The sequence below is a fragment of the Brachionichthys hirsutus genome, chromosome 1, assembly GCF_040956055.1.
Source record: "Brachionichthys hirsutus isolate HB-005 chromosome 1, CSIRO-AGI_Bhir_v1, whole genome shotgun sequence".
In the NCBI taxonomy this organism is placed as follows: domain Eukaryota; kingdom Metazoa; phylum Chordata; class Actinopteri; order Lophiiformes; family Brachionichthyidae; genus Brachionichthys; species Brachionichthys hirsutus.
Genome location: NC_090897.1, coordinates 11271640 through 11291867, shown reverse-complemented (window position 1 = coordinate 11291867; position 20228 = coordinate 11271640). Strand labels below are relative to the sequence as shown.

The window sequence follows — 20228 nt, the reverse complement described above, 5'->3', positions numbered from 1 at the left end:
CAAGTTGGATTCTGGCTGTTAAGTTTATCTCAGTGCAGAACAGCAGTTCGACTCGACTCTTCAGCGCCATCAAAGTTTGTTTTCCTTATCAGTTCTGATACTGAATTTCACTGTTTATACAAATGTAGACATATTGTCTTGAGGAAAGAAACGTTTTGTACCCTTAAAACCCTTAAAAATGACATTTTAAAGTTTTTGCAATAAGGTTTTTGCTTGCTTATAGGTCGTAATAGAAACAGACTGGGTGATGAGATTTCGCTGACCAGCGTGAAACTGACATTAAATCACAAATAACTTCTTCTGCATTCAACAAAAATACAGCTACAGCATTTTAGAGTGTGCATTATTAGACTAACTGACCCCTCCCAGTCTTTCCTTCACTACATCAGAGGCCACTAACACAACCAGATGTTTCTGAATGCACTGAGCAGTTTATTGGTTTCATCTGTACAGCTCTGTCCACATCAGTGATGGTTCCTGACAGATAAAAGCTACAACATCAGACATATCAACGTAAGGTAGTGTACATTTCGAGAATGTTGGTAATCTCCCTCACACCCGTGGGCACTCCCATCATGATTTAGTGGGATGGCACGCCTGTGAAACGGACTGTAAATAACAGTTAGAGAACGAGCTTTTCAGCCGTTCTCTGAGAGCTCATCCAGTTGACAACCAACAACTTGTTTTTTTTATTTGACAGTACCTCCAATCTTGGCATCGTAGGCCACGCCGACTCCACAGATCTTATTTTTGGCTGCGGCCACCTCTCCTGCACATCGAGTTCCATGCCTGAAAAAGATGAAGAATGTTTAAGGGAATCCACTTATCCTGGTGCGATTCATCTAATGACACAGGGTTTTACTGTACATGTGCACCCCCCCACACACACACACACACATACATCGTGGGCCTTTCCAAAGACACTTGATTGAAATAAAATATGCTCCCTTGTGTACACTGGTCAAGTTCTAGACTGAAAGAAAAGCAAACTCATGGAGACAGGTTCTTGGCTCCGATTCCTTTAAACAAATATTACCTCCCATTTGTCCACAAGAAAAGATTCAGCCCCCGAGGAAACCCCTGTTCAGCATATAAGGCCTTCTCGCTTTAGCAACCTTGACAGGCTTGAATCAAGGCAATAAAGTGTATACGATGACATTGAACCATCACAGAGAAGAGGAAACTGTGAATCAGAAGGACAGTTTTCACAATGAGTTCCAGGCACCACAGCGTTGAGATCCAAGAAGCTGCTCCAGTCAGTCAGGTGCATTTCCCCGCTCTGCCAGATGTGCTCTCAATGCCCTTCAAACAGTCACTCAACCTCTACTGAAGTGCAGTCTCACCAGACAGGACAGCTCTGAGCCATACGATGAAACAGAGTACAGGAGGTATTATCTACACTGGCAGGCTTCCATTAAAGTTCTCTGGGTATTCAGACAAAACACCAGCATCCCGACGATGCAATATACTTGCCAACTGGATAGATATTTAATCGGGGGTGGGGGTAGCAAGCCTAAGCTCTCTTTTTCAATTATAAACAAGTATTAAATAAATCATTAATCCCTTGAATTGAATTTCCTGAAGTGTAATTCAAGTCCTTCATCACAGAGACCAGAGATCAGAGACATTAAACTGATTTTATTCGACTATTTCTCACACTTCTGCTGTCAGTAAAGACACAGGTCAGAATGTCAGAGTGTTGAAATTCATCTGCTGGCCCTGAGGGATCCCTTTAAACTCTGAAAAGCAGAGAGGGCACCGGGTCGAGTCAATGCTACAGTCGATATAAGCGTCGGGTCTCTGGTTCATCAGAGGTAGTCGCTTTTATCCAGAGACTGCACAATCTGCTGGATAATATTAATATATTCAAACCACAAAATGAAACATACACAAGCTTGTCTGTTAACGACAATGTGGTGATTCTTCTAGATCTTTGTCTGTGATGCAGCTGGTAAGGAACAGCTCATGTGTCTGCACTGTGGCGCCGGGTACACACTAAAACACACGCTAAACTGAGCCCCTTTCCAAGCCTGCTCATAAAGTCATTAGAAACACGATTGCCTTCTGCAGCATTCATCGCGCATAAATGCTGGCAGGATGGAGAAGACATCAGATCCTGATTTCCTGATTATCTAAGAACTACTTCGGGCTTTAGGGATACATTTTTCAATGAGTGATTACAAATACAAGAAGCTGTACTTTTTTACTGCTCCCACTCACTGGTTAGGTCAGTAACAATGTCAAGAGGGCTTTGATGGGGCAAACACTTGTGAAAGCAGTCTGTTCCCGGCTCTTTATCCAAAGTGACTTGTTCTGGAAAACTTACTATGTTTGGATTACACAGTCAACTATGACGAAAACGAGTTATTATATATAATGCAATATGAATATTATCTCCATTTATGAATATTCTTTCAATTGAGTTGAATCTTTCTGGTCATAAACATGTAATTAAACAGAAAAATTCACGGCACAATTTTTTTAACTTGAACCTTTAAAGTCAATGTTTTTGTATTTCGTGTATATTTAAATTACAGGGAAACAATTAATGTCAAAGCTTCAGCTGAGACTTTTGACTCACGTTTCTCACGTAACATTACATAAGATCATTGTCCAACAAAATCCTCAACGATATCATTGGAGCCGATTTATAAGAGCAGCCTTGCTGTGTGTCGCTGAGGAAGCGAGCAGGAGAGTCGAGGTGAAAGGAGAAGAGAAGGATGAAAATGGTGAGTCGTCATTTTAGCAGTAATGTGCAAAACAGGTTGAAAATAAAGGCTGTAGATTCTCAAGATCAAGTGCCAAAAAATATATATAATATGGCATTAATATAGAATATAGAATACAATAGCTGCATTGGCCTTATCTTCGTGCACTATCAATAATATAGAATACAAGGACAATTAAGTTGGCACTCTAAACTCAAACAAAACCCTTGTATCTGCTCCGACTTTAAATTAGCCATTTATCTTTAAGTTATTTCATACCTGATTAAACCTTCTGTCAAGTCTCACAATGGCTGTCCACAGAATCTTCATGCTCCGAATCCCCAAAAGCAGAATTATACCACCGTTAATGAGAAACCTGGACTCCGACTTCATCTGTCAACAAGATGATCAGGTATGATCCGATGTCTGACTGAGCTTCAGATCTCATCCGGGGGGGGGGGGGGGCTTTCTGAGGCTGACCCCAGCTGGTATTTATGCTTCAGCGGTCAATAGCGGTGGCAGCACTGCAGATCATCACATGAAGTGAAAACACGTCCAGACAGCATATGCGGGAACACAGTTTGTCTCGCTACGGCAAGTCTATAATTTTGAAATCAATTAAGTCACAGATTATTTTAACTGCTAAAATATCTGCCTGGCACACCGACCCTCACAAGTCTGAAATTTCAGCTTCTCTCTTTACTACAACCCATCCATTTATAGCTCCTAGTTTTCATCTCAACACCCTTCAGCCAGCAGTGTGATATAATAATAATAATGCGTTGGTTTTATATGGCGCTTTTGTAGGTACTTTGTATTCATTCACACCATACTTGGTGGTGGTAAGCGACAGCCACGCCTGGGGCAGAGTGACAGGAGCGAGGCTGCCAATTTGCGCCATCGGCCCTCCTGACCACCACCAACATTCACTCGCTCACAACATTCACACACAGGCAATGTGGGTGAAGTGTCTTGCCCAAGGACACAACGACAGTGGACATATGTGCCGGAGCCGGGAACCGAACCTCCAACCTCTCGATCACAGGACGACCCGCTCAACCACCTGCGCCACCGTTTTCATGCCTTTACCAATTCCTCTAAACACAATCTCACCTGAAGATATCAGTGACGTCTAGAACAAGCAAAACACGACAAGGGCATCCTCCTAGACTAGACACTGTTTGTGTCAGGGACGTTGTCCAATAGCCCTGGATTCCTGTGTCACAAGCAATGGTGATAACAGGAGATTATGGTGAACAAAGAGCGATTTCACGAGAGCCTTGTTCCAATTACAGCAGAAACAAGCCAAGATTCTACACACACACACCAACTCAGATTACAATAAACTATAGTTGGCTGCCGGCCCAAGGAAAAAAAAACATGATCTGTATCCACGCCAGCAGCTGGCAGAACCATTATCACAGAGTCTAAAGCGTCTCTCTCCAAGGACTTCCTAAAGAGACGTTTGACTGCCATACACATTAAACCCAACTGTATGTCTGGATATGGAGCAACGGCAGGAGGAGCATTTTACCCAGATCTGCCCAGTCCTGCCTGAGAAAAGTCAGAAAACAGAGTTTTGTCCAAAGATCTGCCACCAACGCCAAAAGTTTTCTTTAAACCTAATCTGCACAAACGTTATACTGACAAACAAACACGTGAGATTAATGTTTCTCTTGTTTTTTTACAAAGTAACATTTTCAATCTTTACTCATTGGTGATGGGTGCGAAATGTTTCAAGAAAATAAACAATATTTGAGCTGTGCACCAGAAATAAATCCCACCCACATGGGACTTTATTTTCCAAATTAAATAAATAAGCAAGAAATATTCTCATTGCTAAGATTCCTGAATTATAAAAAGGCACTTTTGCCCATACATGGTCAATGAGGGTGATACCCCTGGCATATATTGCAGGCGGGTAAAAACATAATAATGGAATAGCGCTGCTTGCTTTTGATTATTCTCTGGGCTGTACAGAACCTCACAGGTAATTTCTGTATGACTGTTTTTCTCTGGTTATTTCTAGTCTTTTAATGCTTCTGCCAATTTAGTGATGAAGATGGTCAAAGTGAATAAAGAAAATTTAAGAGACAGATTAACGAAGCATCTGGTGAAAATTAATCAGCCTGCTATTGGCAGTGCTGTTGCATCTATCCCTTCATCCATCACTGTGGATTAAATGGGGTTAGAGCTACATTTGTCAGCCTGCATCCTCCCCTTTGTTTTGTAGAATGTGCCTTAATGCATCTGCATCGTTATTATCATCATGTTATTTTTGCATGTTTTATTAGAGACGTTGAATGAATGAGTGATTAAACAGAATTGATCATATTTACAGGGTTAGTCTTGCTCTTAGTGGGGGGGGTACAGAATTAAGTGAAACGTCTCCATGCGAGTTTATCCAAGTCTAATCCAGAAAATGCACATTTGGAAACCATCGTGATAAAAGTGAGAGGAAGCTCTGGAAAGGGAAACATCTAGCTCGCATTCCGCCTTAGATAAACACGAGTGAATGGTTGCATTGCGACCAAGCCATCCTTACTACTTCCCGTATGTCGGGAAAGAAAGCGCACGTTATCCCGACTCTGAACAGAGTTGGGCTTTCTGCAGGGAACAGACACTTACAGTCTTAGGAAAACTTGAGCATTTTCATGCCCGCCCACAGGTTGTTTATGCATGCATCTGCACCAAGCCGATGTAAAAGTAGAAGAAACACACACACACACAAATAAAGACATTATTTATGCTTGCTCTCAATTGGTCTGCCACAAGGAAGATACAGAGAGCGTGGGTGGCAGGAGATAAGGGCTGAGGTGATAAGGGCTGGAAAGGGGTGCACCTGAAATGAAGGAAACGCTAATAGCAAATGTCTTAGTAGGGCTCTGGGCCATTATGAGCCACCAGATGAGCTTAAGCGTGTCTTGGCAAAGATTGTACATGTGTGGCGCTGCACTGCAGGGATGTTGTCCCACATTCCTCCACAAGAAATTCCACTATTTAGACAAAACAGTTTCAGGCGCTGGTTCAAAACACTCAATTGGGCTGATTGTTGAAATTATTTTCACGTTGCTCAAACCTTTACTCAGAGTTGTGTGTGGATGTGCGTCTTCTGCCCCTGAGCAGTAGACTTGTTGAATTTGAAATCAATTACACACCATCTCCGGCACATTCCCCAAAGGACCTCCTTAGCCAACATTTTAGCTAAGATAAAGTATGTTCAGGACATTCTGACACTCTGACCATGCTAATCTGTATGCAAGTCTTTCAGGCCTGTGATCCAGTCGGCAGATTACTGCAATCCAGAAAGTAAAGTCAGAGCAGCAGCAGCAGGTGCTGGGAAAGATGAAGGTGAGGAAGGGCTCTCCACAGCCAATGTGTTTCTTCTGTTTCATTAGCGCTGATTCAAGAAATTCTCAGTAAATTCAACTCCCAATGTCTTTTGCAGATGCGATAAAGTCATTTTCTTCTCCTGTGATCTTAAAGAAATGTCACAGTATTGTCTGTGGTTTAAGAGGCCAAAACAATTACGGTAAATTTTGAGAGGGACTCCTATTACGAAGTAGTTGCCCATTTGTGGCAGGTAAAAAGCATTAAATGGCAGAACATTAAAAAAATCTCGGACAAAATGAATCCAGGGGCTGCAAACCTTAATTAGTTTTGTTCCAACAAAGGTCTCCTTTGACATGTCAGCCATCAGGCATTGAGATACACACCTTGATGACAACAATATAATCATGACATGTTCCTCAGATCGCGAGCATTTAGATGACACAAGCAACCTGCTCCAAGGTGGACCAAAAGTCGAATAGAGGAGTTGAAATTAATAAGGTTGTTTTAACACATTGTGGAGCTGAAAGTCGTTGTTGCATTTTCTCACTTGTTTCGGTTCTGCTTTCACACCGTGTTTCTCTGTATGTTTCAAATGCACATGGCTTGTACATTTGGTCCTGTGTTTGGTCCGGTGAGCTTTCACACTGCATACAAACCAAACCAGTGTTCGCTTGTACGGCCCGCACCAGAGTTCGCATGAGCTTTCACACCTGCCCAAATGAAGCGGACTATCCGAGGAAATGAATTCTGGTCCTTTTAAAGCGGAACAAGCAGCCTAGTGTGAAAGCGACCTAAATTGAATTCCGGGTCAATTTCTACCTGTTATCATTAAGCTGCGTGTATCGAGGCTGAGGATCCGTGTCGCCGTCATTCACATCGTAGCTGGCATCCGGGTCCTAAGAAACCACACAGATGACAGTTCATCAAAGATAAGTTTGGATCATTCATATATAAAAATTAGCAAAGTATACAACCTCAAAAATCTAACGGCCTATTATAATCTGGTATGTTTGCTCGGCTCTTATCTTCCTTCTAAGTTGCAGAAATAGTCTGTGGAAAAATATGCTGTTGCTCCTTTAGAAGCTGTACTCACGTAGTTGTAAACCAAGTCAGGATGGTTCTTCTCTATTCCATCATCCAGGATGGACACCACCACCCCTTTACCCGTGTAGCCCAAACTCCAGGCACCTTTAGCATTCAAGTCAAAATGTTTGTCGTTGTTCTGAGGGTGGAGAGAGCAGAGAGTTGTGTGTTTATACCATAACGTCATTTTGACCATAATTATCCATATTCTATAACATGCAGGGTAACAAAACAGCCACAATTGTCATAAAGCATTTAACATTTAAGCATTCATTCAGGAACGAGTCCAGACCGAAGTGCCAGAAAAGGTGCAGGGATCAACCCAGCCCATCTGGTATAGCACATCTGTAAAACCCGGGTTAGCAGGCAACAATCCCCCCAACCCCCCACCCCGCTTTGGACCATTCCCATTGGATAGAAGGGTCTGTCCACTAATTCAAAACAATTAGGAATATGAGATTACCCTTGCGACATTTCACTCAACCTTTGGCTGTGTCTAGCTTTTATCTCGGTCAAAACTCTTCTAATTAAAGCATACAGTCATGGGTCTGTTGGACCATCTACCATATTCTCCTCTCCACAAACCCGCGATATCATTGGCATTTGAAGATTGAGAAAATCACTTCAAGCTCAAAGATGTGATTACCGGTAACAAAAGATGACCAAAACTGAAAGAGTCAGTGAGTGGTTGGTTTTTCAGGCACTTTTTATGTTTGCGTATTTCCAGTAGCAGTTCTCGCGGTGTATAGTAGAAGTTTGCATAAGTTCCTGTGCAAACCACAAGTAGAAAGTTTTGTGAGCGCATTGTCTGGAAGAGGGCTATGTTATCACAAAACAACGGATGTCAAACCACATACTTCCTTGCCTTTACTCATCTGTAGCATCCCACACGTCAGCATGCACCTTTTGTAATGAGTCACACCTAATTCCTACCAGTCGCATCCTCTCAGTTTGTTCAGCTTAGCTTTAGACCTGAAATCTGCTAAATGGTGGTTGTTAGGTTCATTAACTACAGAATATTGGGCCATTCTTTAAAACAGTGGTCCCCAACCACCGGTCCGTGAGGCATTTGTTACCGTGACCGCAACCAAAACCAAACTACGGAACAGGCTGGACGTACGGGACACACTTCTGGTGTCATTGTCTCCCATTACCCCTCAATGGGACCGGCTCGTTGCAGAGAAAGAAGCTCAGGGCTCCCACTAACTTGAATGAAATGTTCACCTTGTTATAGAAATGATCGGGAATTTATCGCTGATTGTGAGTCGCTATATTTCAAAATAAACCTCATCAGCACAGTCACTTGAATAGAGTTTTTTATTATAATTATTTATTATTAGAAAGGATTTTTGTTCAAAAATAAATAATATTGTTTACAGAGTTGTTAATTATTAATTTATGAACAAAATGTTGTTTATTATCTGTTAATATTTGCATTTGACATAAGACCACTGCGGATGATTTATTATTAGACTACGCCAGGACGGCTGCGGTGATGTAAGCCTGTTTTGCCACACCATGATCCCCCCCCCCCCCCCCGCCCCCAATAGACCCTTTGAGTAATTGAAGTCAAAGTGGAACCAAACATAAAGTCTCAGACTTTGTTACTGCTGATTTTAACAACATATCAATGACATCATTTAAGTCAAACTTGAAAATCAATGAACTGAAAACAAGGACACTTCAAGGTGCATCATCTCCGTCTCTTCGTCTTGTTGTTCTGGAACTAAGCCATCAAGGCATGCCGATCAGCATTCAGAAGAAGCTCCTCGTCTATACGAGCAGTGCTCAAGCTGAATAACCCAGGCGAAATTACTCATATGTGCTTCTCCTACAAATCAAACACACCCAGCCCCAAATTTAATTAACTTTATTGACTAGATAAAAACCCAATTGGTGTGTCATTCTGAATCATGTCCAACACACACACACACACACACACACACAAAGTGGCTTCCATTTAGCGGCGCTCGTACTCACCAGATACCACTGGTCTTTAAACTTGGGATCGCTGGGTTCGGTGTAGATGTCCCTCTTTTTTCTCTTCTTCGACACCTGCTGCTCCGCCCATGTCACCTAAATAACAAAAGCACAATTAAGGCAACGCTTTTGTGGAAATCAGGAAAACAAGCCAAAAATAGAGGTGATGCTTGGCAAAGAAAAAAAATATCCCAGCAGCAAATTGTTCTCCAGCTGTGAAAAAAAGAGGAAATAATTATTGCAGATCATTGCATTCGTTAATTAATGGAGATTTAAACAACAAGCAAGGTTATTGTGTACTTCTGTCTAATTTATCTAATCTAAGAGAAGAGATTCGGGTTCATCTAAACTCATGCACAAAAGCAACTCTCACACAGGCATACAAATTCACTACAAGCCTACCAACACACCAGCAACTCTGTTTGCAGCGGGCTCTCATAATACACGAGCTCTGGCAGAAAGTGTCGAACCAAGCAAAATGCATAGAGTGGAAAGGCAGCCTGAATCTTAGGGAGAACCGCGTGTTGCACAGCAAAAACGACAAGGAAAGAAATGTCAGGAAATGAAGACAGAACGGACCGCTGCAAGGACGAAGCACCTGATGTGAAGGACAATCAAATCAAAGTGCCCCCCCCCCTGTCTGCGGATCACTAGAGACACAAGCACGTGAAGGGAGCAAGTTAATGAAGGTCGTATTAGCTGTTACACTGGAGTGAAGCCAGTTCAACAGCACCATAATACGTGCCCACGATGGAATCATTTCACCTCAAGGAGCAGAGATGTTGCCGTTGTGGCGTTCGTGGAGAACACAGAGAATGTGAGGTCAGCCCTGCGAGGTACAGCTGTGGCAGTTTACTCACAAGCCGGATGACATCTTTTTTTTTTTACACTGAACAGGAGAATTTGGGGATTAAGGGTCTTCCTTGACGCACAAAGAACCGCAGCGGACAAAGGAAAGGATGTGTTGGCAAATGTTTCCAGTCTTTATCCAGCATTCAGCTGGCCACCAAAACGCTTCTGCGCTTTGTGCTGGGGCGAGAGGAAATAGCTCAGCCTGCCTGCAGGTCATCAAAATGGGAAATGAACAATGAAACGTAGCTGACCGTGTTCATGCTGCTGGGAATCTGGCAGTCTTGTTGCTGCGTATGCTGTGAATATAAATAATGTGTCTGGATAAAAAATAAAAGTTGAAAACTGACACTAAACATTTTGTTTGTGCTGGAGTTTTCAGCCTGTGGACTTTTGGAATAAGAATTCAAATCCCATCTCCAACGTAAAAAAAAAAAATCAATAAATGTTCATCTTACTTAGAAAAAAAAGTTACATTTGCCATTTAACTAAATCTGACTCTGTGCGCTCAAATGAATTGAAGTAAACTTCACTTATTCACTGAAAGAGCAGATCTTATCCATAAACACACACAACGTATACAAAGTTATTCTAAATGATTAGTTTCAAATCAGTGACAGGTTTATAGGCTTGGATTAAACAAAGTTGTTTTTGATACATTTTCTCCTATTTTAAGGTGAGCTTTAATATTCTGCTTTTAAGAAAGACTGCAGATCCTTTCAGTGACTCAATTTATCTGAACTGAATGACAAAGAGCCGGCTTGTGTGCAGGGACTGAATGCACAGGCCCGCGTTCAGTAAGATAGGAATATGCTGTCTGCTCTTGCGTCTTACGCCTGTGTATGCGACCTGTCTGAAATGCTATGAAGTCAGTCGTAGGAATCTGTGTCCAAGGACGCCTAAAAAAAAATAGTGTCCTCTTTCGTTGCAGCCAAAGCAAGGGCTAAGGTCCCCAGTGGGTTTTATTCTTAACTATGCATATAAAAAACCAAGCCTGGGCCCGTTACAACAGCACAGAACGGCATGCTTAAGAGTTTCTGCTTCGAACGCACCAAGTTGGCAGACGGGGACGACCTCCTATTACCGTCTCTGTGATAGCAAAGTGCTCCATAAATAATGACCACGAGTTTGAAGAAAGTAGGATGACTTGTAGTGACGTGGTTACAAATTGGCTTTGGTGTTGGTTTCTACACTGTTAACTGCACGATGTAGTGCTTTATTAGCTTTCAATGAGTCACATCTCATCGCTGCAGAGCGTCTTTGTGTTTTATAGGCTCCACGCAAATCCAATCTTTCACAAGCCTGTCGCGACAATGTGGCAGCTGCTCTTCACAGTTGGTTCTGTGTGGGAAACGTTGCAAAAATACTTCCAGGTCTTTACTGGACAGACTGGTGGAGCAGCAGAAAAGTTACGGCAACAGGAGCATTTAGTAATTACAGATCTGGTTTTAATTACATCGCATACACCTCTTTGTGAGCTGTACTTTCCTCTCAGCCCCTTTGGTCTTAACTGCCGTCAGCGATAACCGAATAAAATAGGGCGATGCGGCGTCCCACCTCCACGAAGGTAGTAACAATGCCAACGCAGACAACAAAGGTCGGTGGTTAAGCAACCGAGCAGGACGTAGTTGTGACAGATACGGTGCAGAGACCGTGAGAGGTCTGGCTCCTTCCTCTCCGAGCACAGAGCGAGATCAACTACAACGCAGCCTTGGTATTCTGTTGCTTAGAGCGCACGGATTGATTGAAAAACATCACTTTACCAGGGGCTGCATGTCACATCTGTTGCTCGCAGAATGCCCAGCCAGCTATTTCAAATCGCAGCTTGTTGTGGTGGGTCTCCATGTTCAGCGTGAAAACTGTTCAGGGGCTCGATTGCACACGCTCGACGTGAAGAAGCAGCCGACTTTACTACATTTCAACGTGACAATAGAGTAAACAATGTCCATTTGAATAACAACCTAGGATTTTCCCTCTTTATGCTGATAAGTATATATTATAAGTAAAGTATTATAAGTAAAGAGTCACATGAAATAATGTACGTCATAGATTTCAGCACCAAACTCTTAAAACAATATTGAGCAGACTTCCTACGTTCGGCAGGATTGAACCATGAACAGTTCCCTTTCTGTGATTGATCGCAGGGCCCTGAGGCCGACTAGATTTATTCTGTAAAGCAAGCTTTAAATATGGACTACAGCGTCTACGTCATGTCTATTCTAATAGTTTGTTCTGAATCAGACTCCTTGCCTCATGTTTAGGTAGAGATTTACATCAAACAAATTGGTTCACCCACCCCGACTCACTTCCTGCCGCTTCAGAATCCTTCCACTGGCATCGACTAGAAACCGACAATAAAGCACCCCCGACCATACAGGACAGTAATTCCACTTATTCTGTAGCTTTTCACCTGTTCTATTCAATTTGTCGCTAAATCGTTTTGTGCTACAGCTGCCTCTGTTCCTGCCACAGGAGAAACGAAGCTAGTCAGAGGCATTCAGACGTTGGAGGCTACTCCTTGCTTTTCTATAGCCTTCCTAATCTCCCTGCTTTTCATTTGAACAAACAGACAGGACAAACCAGAGGACAGTAGAAGGTGTGGAGGTAGAAGATAAACCCGAAGCTTCTAACATTCAACAGACCCTAATAACAGAGCTCTGTGAGATCGGACAGTGTTCCATGTGCTTTTGTCTGTAATTAGACACTCTTCAAAGAGACATTTGTTAATGATTCATGTCAACTAGCTAAAAAGCGACATGGGCAGTCTCTGTAGGATTTCCATATTCATCCTTTGATGTCAGTGTTTTCCCTTTCAGAAACTATTCAGGTGAAAATGTGGCTAAAATTCACAACAAACTGCAGAATTGTAACATGTTTTGGTTGCAGCCCAGTTACAGGTTTGCCGATCTTTAATTTAGCTAATCGGGCCAAGAAATACGACAAAAGTCTTGTTAAGGTTTCCGCTTCCTCTGTGGGCAGAAAGGAATTCAACAACAGGAAGTGAAGCCGCTGTTAAAGGAAATCCTAGAATGGGAGGTGAAGCGTTTGAAAGATGTGAACCAACCCAGCAGCGCCGTGTAGCTGCTCTGAACGACGACGGTTATTCCTCAGGGCAGGTTTCGGTAAAGGCAGCAGGTTTTTGTTGTGTATAATGCAGCTGCACTTTATATGATGATTTATCTAAATCACAAGCGTTGTCCTTGAAATTCTCTATTTACCGATAAGACTGGACACAATTTATATGCAAACACTTTAACATTCCGTCCAAACAAAGTTTAATAAGATAGAGAAATGCAGGACTGTTCGAGCGGCACAAGATCAGAGCAGGAAGGAAACGACAGACTTTTGGTCGCCGCTACGGAGATCTGATGGATCAGTGTGACCAGAATGAGCTGTAAAGACGAGTCGTTTTAGATTCGGCGTCGTCAAACGCATTTCAGTGTTTTTTCGCTGATGCAGCTTTCAGCCCACCAACCATACAGAGAATCAAAACTTCCATTTAATGATGCAATTCACTGAGTATCAGATTTGCATCCAGTGCTTTTTCTCTCTCCCTCTCTCTCTCTCTGTGTGCTGCTATTAAAACTTCATATTTTATTTTGAACGAAGAGAGGACAACAAGATTCCAGGTTGGAAACCTTTCTGTCTTGATACAGATCATCCTCTTCGACAGACTTTATTCTCAAATATGTAAATGGTAATTTCACACTCCGGTACAGATTCATTTTCAAATTAATCTCAATCTCTCCAGTAAAACTGAGAAAATACAGATATGGAATTTAGGGTCTTTCCATTCATCCATCCGTCCAATTTCGGTTGAAGCCGCTTTACCCCCCTTGCTGGTCACGGATGTTGCTGGAGCCTATCCCAGGTGACCCCCGGACGCATCGCCAGCGCATCACGGTGCCACACATAGACAACCACGCACACGCAGTACGTTAGTACGCCCTCCACTGAGCAGTGATAGAAGGCCAGCATTAGCTCCTGGTTCAGGTTGTTCCTCCCGAGGACACAGAGGAAGTGAAGCCTCTGCTGGGCCTTCATCACCAAGGTCTTGGTGTTGAGAGACCAGGATAAGTCGCTGGAAATGTGGGTGCCAAGAAACCTGAAGGTGGTGACAGTTTCAACACGTCCTCCATCGATGGAGATGTGGGGGGGGGGGGGGGGGGGGGGGGTCTGGTCTGTGCTTCCTGAAGTCCATAATAAGTTATTTTGTTTTCTGGACATTCAGTGTCCGGTTGTTTTCTGAGCACGAGACAGACATTTCCCCGACTTCTGTCCTGTATGCCGTCTCATCCCCGTCCGAGATGAGGCCAAACACGCTGGTGTCATCTGCAAATTTGATGATGGTGTTGGTTGGGTGTGACGGGGTACAGTCAAACGTGTACAGGGCATACAGCAGGGGGCTCAACATGCAGCCCTGAGGGGTACCAGCGCAGAGTCCGAGCGAAGAGGGGAGGTGGGGGCCAGGTGAATGTGGACACGTGGTTCTTCAGACCGATTAGTATATATTAAGAAATTATAATAAGTATATAAATTATTCGTACAGCAACACCCTTCCAAAACCTGACAAAGACCAGTAATCTACATCTGGAACCTCTGAAATGAACAAAGATCTTCTTACCTTGGGATCATTTTCTAAACGGACTTGTGTCTCCCTGTGATCCGACAGCGATCTCTTCACCACTCTACGATGCCGGAAGTGATAATAATCACCAAATACCTGAAAGACAGAAGACAAGATATCATTAGTTATCATAAGGATTGATCTCACCCTGCGTAAAATTGACAATAGTTTCAAAGATATTAATTCCAACACGTTGCATGCACTTTAAACACCAAGTGGTTTCATATACAATACAACAGTATTAAGGAGGAATAAAAATAGAGAACCGTCAAATCCAGGCTTCAATATCACCTGCATGGGAGCAATTCGGTGTTGTCGTTTTTTGCCACGACACCTGACAGAAGTATTTACGTTGTGCTTAAACCGTAAATCAGCAAGTCCCAGATGGGATGGGAAAGATACGGTGAGCAAGGAGATAAATAGTCAAAGAATGCATCAGAAATCCACAGAGCATGGAGCGCATCAGAAAACACAGACAGCAACAGCTTCCCAGCTACATCCTGCGTCACCTCAAATTACAGCACAAGCTGCTGGTCAGAGCTCTTCTAAAAAGGATGAACAGCTTGCTTCTCTGACGGTTTGTAGCGATTCTTCATTGTTTATCGATGCATTATTCCAATTACAAAAGGTTATTCGCATCTCTAATCTACACTAAGGGGATACAGTGCCTGTGATGTGATCATCTGAAAAATATCAGATGAAATCTCACATTCAGATATAATTAGTGTGTTTAGCAAATGCCTATGAAGGTACTCAGGTAGCTTTAATGGCTCCATATGCTCAGAAATGTAAATGAATTGTTTTACTAAAGAGAAAATGGGGAAATGCAATTACTATCAGTGTCATAAAAATAAAAAATTAAATTAACTACCGCACACAGATCTCAGAAGGGCAGAGTTAAACGGAATTATCAGCAGCATACCGGTAAATGTCAAAGTGTGAAAACCTGGCTGACCCAGGTTCAGTCACAGTAACCTGACCTGAGGAAGAAGTCGGTCCATTCGATGCAATAAAAATTCCCTCAAAATCAAAGCCAGACAAATTTCAACCAGGCAAACCTGTGTTGCTCAATCCTCATGACACAACTTTGTGTATGGTGCAAGATCACACAAAAAAGGAGGGCGCTGGTAGCACGCTGCCGAGGGGGCTGGCACAAGTGATGCAAGTAAAGTCAAAAGATCCTGCAATGATATTCTCTGGAGTGAATACCAAATAAACACCAGCCTGCCTTTCACTCTGAGCAAAATAAAACCGATAGCTACTGAAGTGAGAACCTAAACCGCTGGGCACGTTATTACCATTGCATGCTATATGCACACGTATCACCCACGACTTCCTAAACTCACCATTCCATGAGAAATGGGAGTCATTAAATTAACTAGGTAGCACAAACCTTATTCTCATGAGCTCATAAACGCCTGCAGGTTGTCAGAAGGAGGAACTCAGTAAAGGATAACGAATTTCTACACGCTCACAAAACGTATCCGAGTCGAGATGGAAACTGCAGCCATCAGGTGTCTGAAGGCCTGAAAGCACACACACACATCTACAGGGGCACTGGTCACCTCAAGAAACAGCGCAGCCATTTCAAATATATGTGCACACATGCACACTCCCCCCATTCAACAGATTTAAGTCCATTCCCCTCCTACTGAACATCGACTCTGCAACTCAGTCATCATCTGGAAATCAGCAGCAACAATTGGGAGCTTATGTTTTCAGTCATTTAATCTCAAAGGCCACTTTGTGTTGGTGGGGTTTAATGGGAAAAAGGCTCGTTTACAGCAAAGACGTTTAAATGCAAAAATGATGCGGAAAAACCGACGGATCATGGTTTGCGAGTGACCATTACGGATGCGATAAGCCGGGGACTGATAGAGCACGACAGGCTAAACCGCTGCTCTCTAAAAGGCCTATTACCGAAGCGACGCTTTAATCCGTCAGCCTCATTAAAATGCATGGGGGGGCAGTGGAAAATAAATGTCTGCTGGTTTGTTTGCGCGTTTGTCTGTCAAATATACCTTGCGGGAATGTATTTCTCAGAAAGGTCTGGAGCCTCGTCTTGTGTGAATTTGGACACAATTATATTTTACAAACAACCAAACAATTTCCGGGGACAATTTATGAAAAGACAGTTTGAATGCCGCAGCAAAAAAAAATGGTGCCAATTTTGTTTTCCATCTGGACTTTTGAGTGTCACAAACAAAGCCTGTGGTTAAGGCTGCTTGAGGAGCGGCAATTAGCGACGCAAAACTACTGCCACACAGATCATTTACTCATCTGCCTTCGGTTTGGGAAATCACCAGCTCGACATGAAGGAACGCGGAGATTGTTTGTGCATCGACAGGTTCGAACATGCATTGAGAAAATAGGGCTTCGCGAAACGCCGAAAATAGTTTAGGAACATGTTTATTTAACGAGGATGGAGGTCTAATTAGTGAGCAGGGTGAACGGGCAAGACGAGCCCCACCGTGCACCACAGTGGCAGCTGAAAATAACCGGCAGTTTAAAGCGGCGCGGCGCAGCGCTGGAAATGGGTTTGCACAGCTGCTCTGCGGATCTATACTTAGTCGGGATCTCTCCTCTTTGCGAGGGTTCATTATTTGTTCAACCGTCATTCCGTCTCTCCTTCGCTGATTAGCCATCGGTTTTTGTTTGACATCTATGATAAGAACCCCCCCCACAAATGGTGTGTTCTTCATCCTTCACGTGGCCGACGTGAACTCAGATGTGAGCCAAGCGGACGCCGGTGAAGCTGAGAATGTTATGTAAAGGATCAAACTTTATGAACTCAGGCTTCCTTATTTATCAATACGCACTCATTCACTGCATTGATGGATTAAACACAGATTATTATTGCTTGAAGTTCAATTCATTTAATCATTTTGGGGGGGGTGCATTAAATAAGATAGGCATTTTAATTAAATGTTTTATACATTTTTGCACAATGATCTTTGAACCATCTACAATCTCTTTGGTTGAAAATAATACCTGCTCCAATCTGAACTCTGATTCCATTTTGCTGATGAGCACAGCAAATCAATTTTTCCATTTGCATCCGATGACCTTCTACTGTACGCGCTCGGCTGTTTATAGATGATTAGCCTTCCAACTTTCACGACCTTGCTATCGCTCATCAGCGTCCACATTTCTGAGCAAGTTGTGCTTCATCCGTGGAAATAACGCTCCCCCCCCCCCCCCCCCCCTCAGGTCAAGACTGCAGAGACACAAATCCTAAAGAGTTTTTCTCTTCAGGCAAAACCCTTCAGTTCCTTTCTCATTCTCACCGCTACTTCTCGTCTTCTACTTGGAAAAAAGATTAATCAGTACTGAATAATAATGGGATGTAAAGCGCTGTGAGAAGGTTCTAATATGCAGCCAGTATATCTAGAGTGTTTAACTGCCTCTTTGATAGCAGAGATGAAATATATGTGAATATTTTAATTAACATATTTTACAACTTTGGGCTTCTAATACCCCTAACCTGAAAGAACCTAAGTTTCGTGTCTTTATGCTACAACAGATGAAGAAAGCTAACTGGACAGATGACAGAGGGGTGACAATGTGCTAGAACACGACTGATCACAAACAGGCCATTTAAGTGGAATAACCTGCTCTTGGGTTATTTGAAGAAGCGGCTTTGAGCAGATAGTTTCAGGACAACATGGTCTGTACTTGTTGGAAGCGCTGGCAACGCTCTCATGTTGACAGACGTACTGTGCTGTGATGCAATGCTGGCAAATCTCATGACATTTTTACAACTTATTAACCTGTGGATGAGCGAACGTACCAAGACTGAGACAAAAAAACAACGACGAAATGACATGAAACTGATCCGTGCTGCTCATATTAGTGGCCAACCTCTGAGATAGCAATGTAAAAGTAACACTACATGGGGGGGGGGGGGCACGACAAGGTGGCAATAAAGACGTTTCCAGCGTCTGATCAGACACGCCAGAGGGCCGTTATCTCATGGATCGATGACGGCGTTTCTTCGGTCATACGAGCACAAGACTTGATTTACGTCCTCTTGTCTCGGTTTTATAACATCACTTCCTCTTAGATACTGAGGTCCCCCGTCCACCCCCCATAACCAAACATTGAAAAGTCAACATATTTGAGACGCAGACAATTAACCCGTCCTTTCCAACTGAAAGCACGGCGTAATCTTTTTAGACACATAGATTGGCTATTTGGTAAAGTTCACCAACATTTATCATTTAGTTACACGTCTAACTACAGACAAAAAAAACTTTTCATGAACAGTATTGCTGAAAATCAACAACGACTCTGTTAGAGTCAAATTAACAGTCGAGTGGTAATCTCTCCAATCCCGTCACTGATGCTCACATAAACTATCATGAGCTCATCCTCATTAGTGGAGGAATTCAGCTGTATCCATCACTAGTAACCGCGTGTGCGTAAAAAAACAGAGATGGAGAAAATTGGAGAGGGACCTGGAGGAAGCAGGTTTTTGTCGCAAGGGAAGCGGTTCTCTTCTTGGGAATGCAAGCTGGATGATTGCTTTTGACACCGTGAGGGAGTATAAATCTAATCTGAGCATTGAATCTGTATCAAAGTCAAACCTGTCCACGAACATCCACTCTAAAACTCTTTAAAAAAAGTAGATGCTTGGGATTCATTTTGATCTGTATGGTGGGTTTTTCCCCCCATTATTATTATTATTTTAAACACTCTATTCCTTTAAGGGAAATATGAAGCTACATAGCGCCAGTCGCCAGTTGGGTTATCTTATGACAAAGACATGAGGTCTGTTCAAAGGCAACAAATCCAACCAACAAAGTGTAACATAATTGTTAACACAAGAATATCAAAAATTACAAAACCGGTTCTAACAAATGACAGACCACAATTTGCAAATCATTTTTAACCTTTAAAAATAAGAATCTTCCCAGCATATGGGGGGGGGGGGGGCTTTGTTGCTGAGATCGGCACCAATCTTTCCTGCCGTCGCGGTGCTTGTGTCTGATGCAAACTGTTTATTTCCTTTTTTGATTTGAGCACACATTTGAATTTTGGAAATTAATATAGAAAAAGCTTTTGTGAATATATTTTAGTTTTATTTCTAAGAATGAATGAGTTGAGAGGCATTAGGGAATGAAGTGGTCCTAATGAACAGGTGAAGAAGAAGTGAAGAGGACTCTTCTTCAACCTGTGACTATGTTGACTAACTAACTGTCCATGCATGTTTGCTGGGATTATTCCTGTTCCTTGACAGAGTTAAGCTGTCAAGGTTTATGTAATGCTGTTAATGTTTTGTAAAGTTATTGTTTACACACTAAAAAAAAACCCAGAGATAAACACAAAAGAAATCTGCATCATTTGAAGATTTGACCAACTTTTAACAGATAACATTTTGGAAGCTATTTCTGTATGACAAGCAGAGAGAGAGGGAGAGGGAGACAGAGAGGGAGAGAGAGAGTCCTGCCTCTGTTGTGACACCTTGTGCTTTAATAGTCATGTTTTCTTCAACTTCCTCCTTGCCAGGCCACAAATCCCATACACCATGAAATTCTCTTACCGTTGCAAACTTTTGTGTATTTTCACACATGATTCTGTGTCTTAAAAAAAAGAAAGAAAAAAAGCGAAGTCACCTTGAAGTTGTTTTTTCTCGAGGTCGGACGCGG

The 20228-nt window shown here is 42.6% G+C and overlaps 1 protein-coding gene across 1 annotated transcript in view; it reads right to left on the bottom strand.

The window, feature by feature from the left end:
* Nucleotides 1-20228, bottom strand: part of furina (furin (paired basic amino acid cleaving enzyme) a) — a 58173-nt gene that overhangs the window by 15220 nt on the left and 22725 nt on the right. The window contains exons 3-7 of the mRNA XM_068741859.1: nucleotides 14578-14676; nucleotides 9105-9200; nucleotides 7135-7263; nucleotides 6861-6937; nucleotides 704-789 (exon numbers count right to left, since the gene is read on the bottom strand). Coding sequence (XP_068597960.1) covers nucleotides 704-789; nucleotides 6861-6937; nucleotides 7135-7263; nucleotides 9105-9200; nucleotides 14578-14676 — 487 coding nt within the window. The remainder of the gene's footprint in view (nucleotides 1-703; nucleotides 790-6860; nucleotides 6938-7134; nucleotides 7264-9104; nucleotides 9201-14577; nucleotides 14677-20228) is intronic.